This window comes from Tauraco erythrolophus, chromosome 8 (assembly GCF_009769465.1).
Source record: "Tauraco erythrolophus isolate bTauEry1 chromosome 8, bTauEry1.pri, whole genome shotgun sequence".
Classification (NCBI taxonomy): domain Eukaryota; kingdom Metazoa; phylum Chordata; class Aves; order Musophagiformes; family Musophagidae; genus Tauraco; species Tauraco erythrolophus.
Window position 1 is genome coordinate 24,121,111 of NC_141472.1, and position 15,187 is coordinate 24,136,297.

At 35.0% G+C, this 15,187-nt stretch overlaps 1 protein-coding gene across 18 annotated transcripts in view; it reads left to right on the plus strand.

The window, feature by feature from the left end:
- The first annotated feature begins 658 nt into the window (after positions 1-658).
- The window catches only part of LOC104379176 (sodium channel protein type 2 subunit alpha), a 59,321-nt gene continuing 44,792 nt past the window's right edge, over positions 659-15,187 (plus strand). For 6 of the 18 annotated variants that reach the window (XM_086616032.1, XM_086616031.1, XM_086616037.1 and 3 more), the window contains exons 1-10: positions 659-925; positions 4,715-4,833; positions 5,747-5,836; positions 7,600-7,728; positions 8,426-8,517; positions 9,433-9,705; positions 10,008-10,071; positions 10,966-11,107; positions 11,252-11,458; positions 13,143-13,442. In XM_086616032.1, coding sequence (XP_086472158.1) covers positions 659-925; positions 4,715-4,833; positions 5,747-5,836; positions 7,600-7,728; positions 8,426-8,517; positions 9,433-9,705; positions 10,008-10,071; positions 10,966-11,107; positions 11,252-11,458; positions 13,143-13,442 — 1,683 coding nt within the window. Of the gene's footprint in view, positions 926-4,714; positions 4,834-5,746; positions 5,837-7,599; positions 7,729-8,237; positions 8,330-8,425; positions 8,518-9,432; positions 9,742-10,007; positions 10,072-10,965; positions 11,108-11,251; positions 11,474-13,142; positions 13,443-15,187 lie in introns of all 18 variants that reach the window. The other 12 variants (XM_086616029.1, XM_086616035.1, XM_086616033.1 and 9 more) reach the window with 6 other exon arrangements.

The following is a 15,187-nucleotide window of genomic DNA, read 5'->3' on the forward strand; positions in this document are numbered from 1 at the left end:
TGTGGTTTTGATTCACAGCTCACAGTCAGTCAATAAACGCAACCTAACCTGCTTTGGTATCTAACAACCTCCAGCACAGTAAACTGTCACTAAGAAAGAATTATGCTTGTTCCTCCCAGAATTCAGTTACTGTCATTTAAACAGCATTAATTATACAAAACCTTTTTCATTTAATGAAAGTATTTACTTTTATAAAGTTGTATTACTGATGCTGGAAAAATATGGGAAGATAAAATGTATTAGCTAGTAAAATGTAAGTTTACAGTTTTCAAGAGTACTTCATAGAATATGCATTTATAACTGCCATTAAAAAAAGATTTACAGTTAAAACGTGTATCAGCTCTAACTGAGAGTCTAAGGATACAGGCAAAGCAGTGTTTGGAGGCAGAAGTAGTGTCTTTTTCTAGAGCAGCAGTAAAAAGCTGAAAAACAATTTATAACATACCTAAATAAATTCTAAGCAGGTTCTTTTAACTTTTATTCAGCTTTGAAATATGCTGCTTCTATTTCAGGCCTGGAAAGCATTTCTGAGCAAATGGTGGTGGTTGTGTTTTTTTTTTCTGTTGGTACAATCTAGTTTTCCTAAATTATCTAATTTTCTTCTATAGGTCATTCTTATGCAAGAAGCTAAAAGTAATTAAATTTGCAGGATGAAAACATGGCACAGGCACTGCTGGTACCACCAGGACCTGAAAGCTTCCGCTATTTTACTAGAGATTCTCTCACAGCTATTGAAAAACGTGCTGCAGAAGAAAAAGCTAAAAAACCCAAGCAAGAACATACAGATGATGATGACGAAAACGGTCCAAAACCAAACAGTGACTTGGAGGCAGGAAAGACACTGCCCTTTATTTATGGTGACATACCTCCAGGAATGGTATCTGAACCTTTGGAAGACCTGGACCCATACTATATCAATAAAAAAGTGAGTGAACAATCTTTTGTACAAAACAGAATATGATTTTCTACATTAGAAAAGTTTAATCACAAAATATGATGGTTAGAGCCATCAAGTAACTAAATATACAGAAACATCCGTTCATCTAACAGAACAGATTTACGCTCTTCTATATTCTGATTCCTCAACTTCTGTTGAGTTACTTGTTATTTACCGCAGTGTAAGGAAGATAGAGCTTCCTTGAGCTTGCCTGAACTTGAGAACATGACTGAATTTTCCTGATTTCAATGTAGCAGTGAGGCTGGATGTGACAAATGAGGAGTTTCAAGCATGGCTTTGCAGTGGAGATTGTTGTAGATAACCAGGTAGCATGTATTCAAGTTAGTGAAATAAAGGACTGTAACTGTATTTTTTTCTTCTGTGTAGCTATATAACATTTGCAAACATATCTATCTATATGTATGTATAAAATATATCTATATATATGTGTAGCATATAGAGACTCTGTGTAAATCTTGAGTCACACAAAACCACCACAATGAAAATGGTTGCTTCAGGTGCTTGAGATTGCTATAGTAGTTTCCCGCTGCCCAGCTGTCAATCTGTGGCAGACACCATAGAAAAGCTAGGTTTTGAGGAAGGAAAAAAAAAGACAGTTTTGTTGTTCTGAACACTAATTGAGACCTTCTCACAGCGAAGAGTTACACGTTGCGAGAGAAAAGGAATGTGCCTGAGTTACATATGTGAGGCTGTAACACAACTGGACCATTAATAGCAGAGTTGAGCTCCATGAAGAATTTAAACTCCTAAAAGAGGTGTACTTCTTCTTCTGATTTGCACAGTCATACAAAGTCCTCATTTTCACATGATCTGCGAGCCAGGGACTTGAAGACAGAAAGGCTAGTTCAAACAGATCCATTCAAGTAAAAACTTTGCCCCTTCACCTTATTAAAAGTCAGGATCTGCCATAGAGTACATAGATTTTGGTCTTGTAGCAATGATAACATACAATCTGGAAACAGAATACCATTATATGACAAGAGAAAGACAAGGAACAAATAAGTATATCCCTCTATAGCTGGGATTGGTTGTAGACTGTGTTAAATTCCTCCAGGATCTGAAATAGTCCAGCCTGGGAATAGTTAAAAATACCTTATGTCCTGCACAGATTAAAAGGTGCAGCTGACAGTAAGAGCAGGTTCTCCTCTGTGCTCTCTATCTGCTTATTTCTGTATGCTCCTTTAGCAGCATCAAGATGTTCTCCCAGTTCTTGATGGACCTGCAAAATATTTTGTTGTGGGTAAGGAGAGTGAAGGAAGATGAAGCTGTGGATAATAACCATAAATTCAAAAATGCAGGTGTTTTATGGACAAGTGCTTGGGATTATCTTTCCTCGTTTCTCCGAAACAGAGAAGGAAAGGGATACAGTTGTTTTGATGATGGCTTGAGGCACTCCAGGCTGCCATCCAAATAAGAAAATTATTTAGGCTGCCCAGGGAGGTGGTTGAGTCTCCATCCCTGGATGTGTTTAAGAATAGGGTGGATGAACTACTTAGGGATATGGTTTAATGGGATTAGGGACGGTTGGACTGGATGATCTCTAAGGTCTTTTCCAACCTAGAAATCTATGAATCTATGAATCTAAGAAACTTGATGTTGAGAAAGAATAAAAAACTGAAGACATAAAATATTTTAAACTGTAAAGAAAGTTATTTTGTTTGTTAGGAAAAAATCATGCCAATATTGGTCTCAATTTTGTAGCTAAATTTATGGTTGACTTTGGTTTACAAAACTGTTTTAAAAATTATGGCTTCAGTAATAGGAATGGAAAACAAAGCAGAATCCATATGTAAATGCATAACCTAACAGTTGCCAAAGTTAAATAAACAGTGCTGTAGATAATGCAAATATTAATATTATTAAGGAAATTTTTACAAATGAAAGCTCAGAGAGAGACTGTTGCCAAGGGTTATTTTCCTTTATATGGGGTTTTTTTTTAATATTAACAGTTCCATGGAGATTCTTACTGACAATATGACTGTGTGCACTAAGCCCTTTTCTTGACTAGCTGCAAAACAATTCAGGAGTAAAGTCATGTAGATAAGTTCAAGACTAAAGTTTTCTCAACAAGTCTTCTACAAATAAAGTATCAGAAAACCTGAGAAGTACTGAAGTATACCTTCTAACCTCCAATGATCAGAAAAAGTAGTCAGATTTTTGGAACAAAAGGGTAAAAACTCAGGCTGCTGATGGACTTGTTAGTCTATGAGAGTAATTAGTAAACTGCACAATCTTTTGTCACAGGGTTATGTTATGTACCAGCCTAATATGCTCAACAGAAAACAAATGGACATCTTAAATGATGAACTAGAATTAGTCATCCCTCCTCCAGTTTATAGCAGAAACTGCTCTTAATCACTGACTGGTCAAGGCAGAAAAAATCATATGTGAATTGGAGTCTGTCTTCAGACTGTGCTGCAACAGTGACCTTGGGACAGGCGACATCTTTTTGGTTTCTAGCTGGGTGAAGGACTATAGGGCAGAGAGATACACCAGTGAGCGCGAGTCCATTCTCTGTCACCCTCCATGCTATGCTTCACATTATTCTGTGAACAGGCGCCATCAAAACTCCTTTACATGTCATCTCTCCCACAGCATAGAGGTTTTCTTTCTCTCCCAGAGACAGCAGACCAGCTAGGCAGTAAAGGCCATGGAGAGGCCAGCATTTTTCTGATCACAGCCAAGTTTTTACAGAGAATGGAAATCAACATGTAGAACAGTGATACTATATAGCTCTGCTGAGAGCATAACAAAGACTCTATTATAGTAACACAAAGCAGAGCCATTACCATCGACAAAGAGCAACAGGAATGAAGAACAGTCATGTCCTGAAGAAATTTCAAAGAGCAACAAAGATGCAAGTAAACCTCACACACAAGTACACTTGGAATAAAAATAAAAACACTTAGGCGACACTGCCAACAGGAACAGAATGAAAGTGAACATGAACTCTAGGTTCGTCAGGTCAAATTTTAAAGGATAATAACTACCTAAATTTGGTGTTCGCATACAGGGAAAATAAGAGCCTATTGTTAAGAATGAAAATCGTATTTTTTTTGAAGAAATTATTTGTTGTTATAGGATGTCAAATTCGAGTGTATGTTTGTCTCAGACTGCTCTGAATTATGTCAGCTGGCAATTTATTAATCCTTTTTATTTTTTACTAGATACACTTTTAGAAAGCACATATAATTTATATTGGTAGTATTTAAAAATCTAAAATGAAAGCAAAATTATTTTAAAACTATGGTGAGTTGTTTAGTGACAGGTATTTGTCTTTGTCACCATATACATATGTATATAATTATGTCAAGTATTCGTTCCAAATAAAAACTGGCATTTAGAATTGCCCTTTTGCTGTTTTGGTTTACTTAGTGTTTGCTTACAAGGTAGAACGTATTTCATTAATTTGAAACTGACTTTAATCAAAGACTTGGTTAGACATAAAATTGAAAATATTTTAGCAATGAAATGCAGCATTTTGCTATTATTGATAAACTCACATTGATACTGATAATTCCCATCAATTTCAATAATATCAGAATTCAGTCCACATGCTGGGAAATTTAGCAAATTGGAGAATTGGCCGTGGAAGGCTTAATCCACTGTATTCATAGAAAACAGTTATTTTCCTACCACAGGTAGACAGTAGGATGGAGCTTGAACCTTCCAGGTGGAGAATGGAATCCTTTAGAAGAAGGTAAAGACATTTATGTAGTCAACTTTGTATTTTAATTTTGTATTTCTCTTTTGCAGACTTTCGTAGTATTGAATAAGGGAAAGGCAATTTTCCGATTCAGTGCCACATCTGCCTTGTACATTTTAACTCCTTTTAATCCCATCAGAAAAATTGCTATCAAGATTTTGGTACATTCATATCCTTTTTTCTTAATGTTGATTTAGGGATTGACATTTAAAACTATTTAATTACTGACGTAATACTTTTCATACTGATATACAAATCACGTCCATGTGGGTGTACTATGGTAGCTAAACATATGCTGATCACAGTTAAAAAGCAGCAATATCACATGTGAATTGCAGTATGATCTTCATTCCTACCAAGGGAATTCTTTACTGAACCACCTAAAGCTGTTGGAGTTTAAATATCAGGCTTTATATACAAAAGGAGACCTAATCTCATACTAAGCCCCGCAGCTAAGGCCAAATTAGTAACAAACCATTGCACTTGAACATATCTTGGGTCACACTTTTACCAAGACCAGTAGTACTATTCATGAACTAGACTCACTTAGCAAGGACAAAAGAGCACGAGTAAAGAGCTGCTTTTTCAAGCATGCTTTTTCAAGCATACTTTTTCAGCATTGTGTTTTCAGCATTGGGGTAGGTGCCCTATAAAAGATCCAGGTCAGAATAAAGGAGAATATTTTCAAATATATTTCAGTCATGTCCAAAGAACAACTTGGGTGTGTATAACCAACCTCTGCCTAGAGATCTTTTAGAATGATCCCCCTAGCTTCAATAAGTAATTATGTTTGGGTACTCATTTCATATTTTTACAGACTTAAGCATGTGTTTAAGTTTCATTTGAATCCTAATCCTGCCTTAATTATAAAAGTAATGCATTGTTTTACAGTAAGTGCACCATAACATGCCAGATGGCCTACCATTTGAAATAGACAAAATTATGTGCAAAGCTCTATTTTCAGATTTTATTTAGAATGTCATGTTATTTGTACATATTTATAGACACTTAATATTTTTAATTATTTCAGTGTTATAAAACTGTCCTGTTTTTCTGAGTTACATCCCTTGACTATAATCTACGTTATTCAGCATGCTTATCATGTGCACTATTTTGACCAACTGTGTATTTATGACCATGAGTAACCCTCCAGACTGGACAAAGAATGTAGAGTAAGTCAAACGGTTTTACTTCTTCATTTTTACTCCTTTGTTTTCATGTGGATCCAAATACAAAGTGTTTTTGGAAAGTTGTATGTCAGAATGGGCTTCTCCAGAGTTATGATTTAGATTGGATATAAGGAAGAAATTTTTCACTCAGAGGGTGGTGAGGCACTGGAACAGGTTGCCCAGAGATGTTGTGGATGCCCCATCCCTGGAAGTGTTCAAGGCCAGGTTGGACGACGCTTTGGGGAACCTGGTGTAGTAGAGGGTTTCCCTGCCCATGGCAGGGGGGTTGGAACTAGATGATCTTTGAGGTCCCTTTCAACCCTAACCATTCTTGATTCTATGTTTCTATGAAAAATCAGATTTCATGAGATCATCAATATCTTTTTGATTTGCTCCTGAAAAATTTATATGGTTTCAGAGAAATGCTTTGTTCTTTAATTTATACCTGAGGAATATCTGAGCTTCTACTGTGAAGTACGAACATGAGCTCCTTGGGTGTTCTGAGCTGTAAATGGTAAAAGGAGGTACAGAACTTCAAATGTGCATGTAGAATTGTTGCGTATCATTGGTGAGGCCAACCATATATTGCTTGAGTATCCATGATCTTAGCACGGTGGGACATTCATTGTGGCTCACTGATATGAACTCTCAAGTGCCAGCCACAGCAAGCACACACAATACCCGAACCACAAGAAGCTCAAACTACTGAGGAAAGAGCCTTACCTACAAAGGAATAACAAAGAGCTCACAGAAGTAAGGAAACAACAAAGTATCTCTGTTTCTCTTTCTTGTTCACCGTTATACATGTATGTTTGTCTCCAACGAAATACAGATACACATTTTCCTTTGAAATATTATGTTTTTCTTTGAAATAATGCTACTCATGAAAAACCTAGTTCTAACTACTTGTGGTTTCTTTCGTTCCCTCACATTCTTCAAAAGCCATTATTGATTTCTATTTATTTATTTCACTGCATTAAGGAATCTTACGCTGAATGCTATATTTAGAAACTGCACTAGTATTGACCCATTCCCAGTATGCTCAACAGTGACTATGGCTTGTTAGGGTTGCTGAGAGTCTGAAAGGAGACCAGTAGGGTCTGTAGGTAGATTTCCTTTATTCTGAAGGTCCACACAGGCCCACGTGGGTCTCAGGAAGTCCCTGCATTACACCGGTTATAACTGACTATTCTATGTTTTTAAATGAATGGTTGTTCCCACATCAGGTGAACTGGTAATCACGCTCTACATCTTCAAGAATGTCTGGGCATGCTTTCGTATATTTAATCATTATTTTTGAAATAAACCTGTATTATAGGCATGAGTACAGTTATTATCCAGAACTGATTTTCACAAAACTCTCTGATTTTGATACTTAAAAAAAATTCTTCATTTTTGTAACACTTAGACATCTACCTGATTTGTAAATGCAAACAAACAGGCAGCCCTGTGAGTGCCGGAGAATGTACATATAAATATCAAAGTCTGAAATATATCTACAAATACTAGAGTCTGAAATGAAAGCACAGAAACTGAGATTAAATCAACCTTTTAGAAAATGAATAGTATATATGTGTCAGGTTCAAATTTCATTTACTGAACAAGGATTACATTCTTAAGTGTTTGGGGTAAGTTAATTATTTCCTACTTTCACTTCTAAATACTTTTTCTTTTCTTTCATTGTAAGTCATCTTTAAAAAAAGAATGGCACTGTCTGTAAGAATAAGTATGCAAAAATCCATTATTTCTTCTTTGATGCTTTTCAGGTACACCTTCACTGGAATTTATACCTTTGAATCACTTATTAAAATTCTTGCAAGGGGCTTCTGCTTAGAAGGTTTTACTTTTCTGCGAGACCCGTGGAACTGGCTTGACTTCAGTGTCATTTTAATGGCGTAAGTGATTCATGAACTTTTTAAGCTTTAGGGCATGAAATTAGTGGCAAATATTATTGTAATAAATATATTGATTTAAAAGTGTTTGATTTCTGAAACCTGTGAAGTTTAGACACCATATCACGCATTTTAATACTCATAAATCAAAGTAAAATATGGCAGAAGCCAGCACGGAGTGTCAGCTGCTAGTGTAATTATTGCTGAGGGACACTAATTTCATGTCCTACATTTTTCTGCTCACCAGAATGGAAGCCATCCCTTTGACTTCATGTCACTGTCCTGTTACAAGCGAATTAGTTTAATTAGCTGTTCAAGTACAGATCAGCGAGTTTCACTTCAATGAAATTTAAGCAAAATTGATGAACATAAATAATTTTAAAAGTGAGGTGTACTGAAGAGACAGGTAAATTTTGAAGTATGATTGCCATATTGCCACAGAGGTTTTAAAGACCCACATAATTAGTATAAGCTCTGCCTAAATTCTGAATAACTGTGATTTAATCCTACAGGTATGTAACAGAATTTGTAAACCTAGGCAATGTTTCAGCTCTTCGAACTTTCAGAGTATTGAGAGCTTTGAAAACTATTTCTGTAATCCCAGGTAAGAAGTAGTTGGTGTAAGGTGTTAGGCCCCTCGTAACTCCGATTGTTATTTGTGTGCTGTCATTGTGTTTGTGTGTGAACTCCCCTATTACAGATATGTGACAGAGTTTGTGGACCTGGGCAATGTCTCAGCGTTGAGAACATTCAGAGTTCTCCGAGCTTTGAAAACAATATCAGTCATTCCAGGTGAGAGCGAGATTAAACACCGAGGCTGACTTTCGTTCCATTGAAGTTGAATTCACTTCTTTTGAGCATAAGCCTTGCTGTCCACTGCTAGCGTTGCCAAAAAAAAAAAAAAAAAGGCATGGGTCATAAGCCTGGATTATGATTCTTTGTCTTTCCAGCATTAGCTTCTTTTATTTTGCAAAATCAGCCTTTGAGTTTAACAGATTCTTGCATGAAACATAAAATATGAGGCCTATGGGTTATTGTGCTTTTTTTTTCTGCATTTTATTACGACAAGTTGTCTCTCTTACATTAAAAAAGCTTTAGCGCTATGGCTTTCTTGATTTTGAATTTTTTCCTTTATTTTACCACTTAAAATTGACATTAGTCTTAAAGAAAACCAAGTAACAACAGAAAAGCTACCAAAAAGGAGATGTTGCACAGGAAAATTTATCAAATGCGAAGGATTTTTCTCCTCAAAATTACTGACAATTCTGTCTCATACAATATTCATACTGTTGTGAAGTCATATTTAATATTTTTTTTCCCCCAAATTAGTTGCCATTTTATCTCATTCTATCTTCATAATGTTGTTAAGTCATATTTAATATTAACTGGAAACTGAAGTATTGGCAGAATATTAAATCCAGAGAAAAGTTAAGAAACAAAATGAAATCTATAACAGGAAAGCATGATTGATAAAATTTCCTGCTTGAGAATAACATGATATATTCAGTTTATTGGAATATATGTACATTGCATACTCATAAAAAAGAATCTTTTTCTTTCATTTCATCTTCACAAGCTCTGAGGCTGCTCATGAAGCTTTACTTTTTTGAGAAATAAAAAATAATTTAAGTGTCTGCATGACATCTTAATTATATGGGAAGGGCAAAGATACTCTTTGATAAATCTGTGGATCTTTTCCCTTTGCAGGCCTAAAGACTATCGTAGGAGCCCTGATTCAGTCTGTGAAGAAGCTCTCGGACGTTATGATCCTGACTGTGTTTTGTCTGAGTGTATTTGCACTAATAGGGCTGCAGCTGTTCATGGGCAACTTGAGAAATAAATGCCTGCAGTGGCCTCCAGACAATTCTACTTTTGAATTAAATGTTATTTCCTACTTTAATAGCACAATGGATGAAAATGGTACATTTGTTAATATGACAGTGAGCACATTTAACTGGAAGGATTACATTGAGGATGAAAGTAAGAATAACTGGTTTAACTATTTTAAATATGTTTGTGGCTATAGGATATAACTATTTGTGATCAAAGAAGATTGAAAGGTTTATATTTCTGCCTCATGTAGAACTGCTTACAGTCACTGACTGATGGAAATCAAATACATACGATAAACGTGTACAATAACCAAAATAGTTCCTAAACAAACTACAAAGGGATCAGCAGCTAGCCACTTTGCTTTTCTTACAATTTATTTTTATTTTAAGTTGTAGTACTTTCAGGTTCATTTGATTTATTCACATATATTTCTAATGCTTTCTACACAGCTCATTTTTACATTTTGGAAGGACAAAGAGATGCCCTACTTTGTGGAAATAGCTCTGATGCAGGGTAAGACCCTTTCAAAATCCTCCGTGATGTTCTGTAGAAAAAGCAGTAACATGAAACCTAACATGTAGCAGTTGGAACTCCATATTTAGCAGTGTTACAGAACTCAGAGTTTTGCTGCTAAATGATGATTTCTTTCTTAAGTCAAAATATCTTACTCTCTGACTAAACAAAATACTTATGAAGAGCCTTTCTTCCTGCTTGATTGGAAAATGATGTTGATGTTAATGATAAAATCTGAACTCTTGTAAAGTCTATTTTGGAGATGTACTGGATGAAGAAAGTAGGATGAACGCGGAGGTTAGAACTGAGAAAGAATGCGTCAAATATTAAGAAAGTACAGTAGTGACTTCATAGTTCAAGACAATCTTTTTTTTTTTTTTTTCAAGCCTAAGTCTTTTTCATTACTGGCAAATTCTGCCATACACACAGGCCCAATTATTGGCCTTGAATTGTTAGCTGAACTCTGATATCTAACGGGCAAAAGTGAACAAACTTATTAAAAAGAAAGTATCTCAGCATTAAGAGGGAGATCCCTAAAAGTGCAATTGGATTTAGCTAACAATATTGTTTAATCTCTCTGTAACCTTAACGATGTTTTCACAATTATTTCTACCAGGAAAGTATTCATTTGGAACAAAGATTCTATTTGCAAAATAACTGAGGAGAATTTAAATATTTAGGTAATTTCAACCAGTGAACAGAGGGAAAGGATATCTTTCATTTACTTTCTAACTAACTAGTTTGTTTCTTAGGACTTTTTTTTCTAAATGAATTAAATTGTAATTCATGGATTTCTTGTGGAAAAATAATGCATATTGTTCCAAAAGATAATACATATGTTCTAGAAGGAAATAAAAGTTATGACTAAGTACTTCCTGTATGGTTTTCACATAGGCAGTGTCCAGAGGGATATATATGTGTGAAAGCTGGCCGAAATCCCAACTATGGTTACACAAGTTTTGACACCTTCAGTTGGGCTTTTCTGTCACTCTTTCGGCTAATGACTCAGGACTTCTGGGAGAACCTCTATCAGCTGGTAAGAAATTTTATGACATAAAAAGTAATCTGGAGGTGACATACGAAATCATATATTATTTGTACATGAGCTGAAAGTGTAATGCTGTTGCAGTTACAAACATAAGTAGTGGAATAATTCACAGAAATGCTTTCTACTCCCCAGACACTACGTGCTGCTGGGAAGACATACATGATATTTTTTGTTCTGGTGATTTTTCTGGGCTCTTTCTATCTGATCAACTTGATCCTGGCTGTGGTGGCCATGGCCTATGAAGAGCAGAATCAAGCAACCATGGAAGAAGCAGAGCAGAAAGAGGCAGAATTTCAACAGATGCTGGAACAACTGAAGAAGCAACAAGAAGAAGCTCAGGTAATGATGGAAATTGTACTTTCTGAACAACCTTATTCCTAAGGCAAGGATAATAATATTTTAAAAATTAAAACATGTATAAATTGTGCAATGGATTACAAAAAGAAAAAAGTCTTGTTTATCATGCAAGTTACGGAAGTGGAAATAGCCAATGAAAATCAGGAGCTAAACAAATAGCTAAAAAGCAAGCTAATGGTACAGAAAAGAATGCTACTAAACTCACTAAAAGACTGTAAAAGTAAAATATTTGTGATAAGAGTGTCCTAGAAACCTGACTTTAAGTAGTCATAGTTCATGATGCTTTTATGTTACAGATCTTATGAACAGCATGAAAAAAGTCTAGAGATGTTACTTCTAGTTTATGATCTGAGTGAGAATTGCCTGGCTTGCTTTACTTAATAGGTCTTCCCCCATATTCAGAAAATAGAGAGAAGGATTGTAACCAGTGTTCTTTTAGGTTTCTATCTAGAAAGATATTTAAGCATATCCCTAATTAAAGCACGCTGAAGGCAATCAGAAGTTTATATATCCTTAGAACAGACTAGCAATATTTATAACAAAGGTATTACTTCAGAATTCTTTTAAAGTAATTTTTGTTTTCTTTGAAAAGAAGAAAATTATTTAAAGTTTTATGAGCAAGAAGACATTTTAATAGATACTTTTGTGTGAGGTTTTCTTATCTGAAAGTAAAATATATGCACGAATTCAGCTCTGTGAATCAGACATCTATCTAATTTCTGGACTGATTTTATACTGCTTTTCATCTGGCATATGGTAATTTTCAACAGGACAATGTTTATAAAATGCTAGCAAATTAGAATCTTCTATGCAACTATAGTTTTGGTAGTATTTTACAGCTACTTTTGCTAAGTTAGAATGATTCTATAAAGTGCTAATAGAAAGTGAAAATCTATCTTTTTCTTCAAAATAAATCCTATGCATGGTCTTTGAAATATAATTAGCATATCTCTATTTTAATTATCAAACCTTATCACTTCCAAATCACTAAAGAAAGAACAGAATACTGCAAAATTCAAATTTAAAAAAGTTAAATATCAGCAGACTACTTTAAAAAAAAATCTGATATTTTCATCCATGAAAGCCACTAAATCACATGATATCAAAAGATATCAGGAGGCTCATCTAGATGTTTATGTGTTTGAGAGTAGGGACAGACAGAGTGTTCTTGCTGTGAAGACAGAGAGGAAAGGCTGGATTCAACTACTTGCAGGCTGCTAGTTGGATTATGATACATTAAGTCATATGGTGGATGTTAGGGATTAGTTTTCTCTATAAGGACTCTGAAGGGATCAGCTGAATTAGAGCATGATATGGGGCTTTTCTCAAGAGAAACTGGGGAACCAGTGCTGAAATACATGAAAAAGCCCCATATTTATACTTTTCTGATTACCTTAATTTTAGACCAGTGTCTTGTGCAGCAAGTCTTTAAGGAACAGTGATGCTATTGTTCTGCTGAACTTGACAATTCAAGTAGCTCATGCTACTAAACAATGAGGTATACAACTCAATGGTTTATCTTCAGTTCAATTTTTTTGTGTACATTTGCACACTTGAGGTGTACAACCAGCAGTATTACCGCAGTGATAATAAAAATAATTTATAAAAGCCTGTAAAATAGTTCATTTTGGGCCTACTAAGAATATCTTGCTTTGTAACCTGACAGGCAACAGCAGCAGTAGCAGCAGCGTCAGTTGCATCAAGAGATTTCAGTGGTGTAGGGGGATTAGGAGAACTCTTGGAAAGTTCTTCAGAAGCATCAAAGTTGAGTTCAAAGAGTGCTAAAGAAAGAAGAAACAGAAGGAAGAAAAGAAGACAGAAAGAAATGTCTGAAGCAGCGGACAAAGGAGATATTGATAAGTTCCCCAAGTCCGAGTCAGAAGACAGTATCAGAAGGAAAAGTTTCCGCTTCTCCACAGAAGGAAGTCAATTGACATATGAAAAAAGGTTCACATCTCCCCACCAGGTACAGCACTCCTTTTTATTAAGTCATGTATGTCTAATTTGGTTTTGACTGACATTACAGAACATTTACATACTGGGAGTTATGTAAAAGATAATTGAAGCAAAAAAAACAGTGGTAGTACTGTTAACAGTGTTGCAGTTCGATACGGTTTGACCCATTTTATTAGCAAAGAGATAAAAAGAACATACCAAGGATAACTGTAAACTTAATTAAAACATTTCTGAAAATGTATTTATGAAGATGTGTCTGGTAGATTGGAGAAAGAATCAAAGATTCTTTGATTAGTGTTCATATATTTGCATTAATCAACCATAGGTTCTCTGTTCTGCATCCATTTCAAAACTATACGAATATATTTTCTTTTTTTAGGAGACCACATCATCAAAGTACCATGAAAAGGAAATTCCACACTAACACTAGTTTCTATTGCTTTCCTTAATTAGCTTCTTTAAATGGTAGATGAGAGAAGTAGGTCTAGTACTCCATAATAATGACGAAATATATGGGGATTGTTTGGCTTGTATTTATAAGAATTTAGTCGGACTGTTCTATTTCACTAGAAATTCATTATACAAGATGGAGAATCATTGCAATCATAGTGAAAAAAATAGTTTAGGAAGGACCTCTGGAAATCATTTAGTCGAAACTTCAAAGTTAAGTAAAATTTACTCCCTTAAATCAAAGGATCTCTTCTATCACTTATAGATACCTTTGCTTATATCAAGTCTACACACAGTTACAGTATTTGTAGAAAAATCACTCAAAATGCATTTCTTCAAAATGATCATGTCTGGTCTCAGCCAACAGATGACATTTAACTACCAATACTACCTATGCTTAACTACCAACATTTACCCTATTTAATGCTTGTATCAAGAGTTAGTTTACAGACTAATATAAATATGAGATTCATTGGCAGAAGTACTTCACACTGAAATACATGCACTAATAGGAGGAAAGCTTAATTTGAAACAATGCCTCAGTAATTAGTCAAGTATAAGTGATGATGCCTGATCTTTTTATTATAATGAAGAAGAATCACCAGGATGTTCTCTGGATATGAAATAAATAAAATGTAAGAAAAATAAATTATTGAATCCATTTCAACTCCTTCAAGTAATATTGTAAAAGTGTATTTCCAATCTCATAAAATGTACTATTAGTTTTGCGCCAAAGCTGTTCCAAAAAATCTTTCATTAGTTGGAATGGGCTTTGAGTCAGGCTGATTCAAAGGACCTATAGCCAAAGATCTCATCTTAGACTGCACAGTTTTGTCTCAGATATACATGTGTGGCCGTACATCATAGATGAGGATGGTGAGTGACTTGGGCACACTAAAGAAGAGTCACTGACAAAGTCTGAGCAGAAAGGAATTTCTGATTGCTAGTTCTATGGTTTATAATTGCATGATGATAGGCTTCTCCATTGTCTAATCTAAATTCCCTGATACTCTTTTATACGCTTCTGGTGAAGAGTCTGTTAAGAAATATATTATGTATATATTAAACACATTTTTTTTATGCACAGAAAAAAAACTTGACACAGAAGCATGTGTACTAAGGTGAGGAGAATTTGAGACAAAGACATTCCATAGATAATAAACTTTCTGTGACTTTATTAACATATAGTAAAACATTTTTGCACGTACTTGTTCATACTCTGAAACTCTCAGAAAGCTTTCATTCTTGCAGTTGTGAAGAGCTATGAAACTTCCACGGAAACTTAAGCGTAGGAAAGCAAGGCAT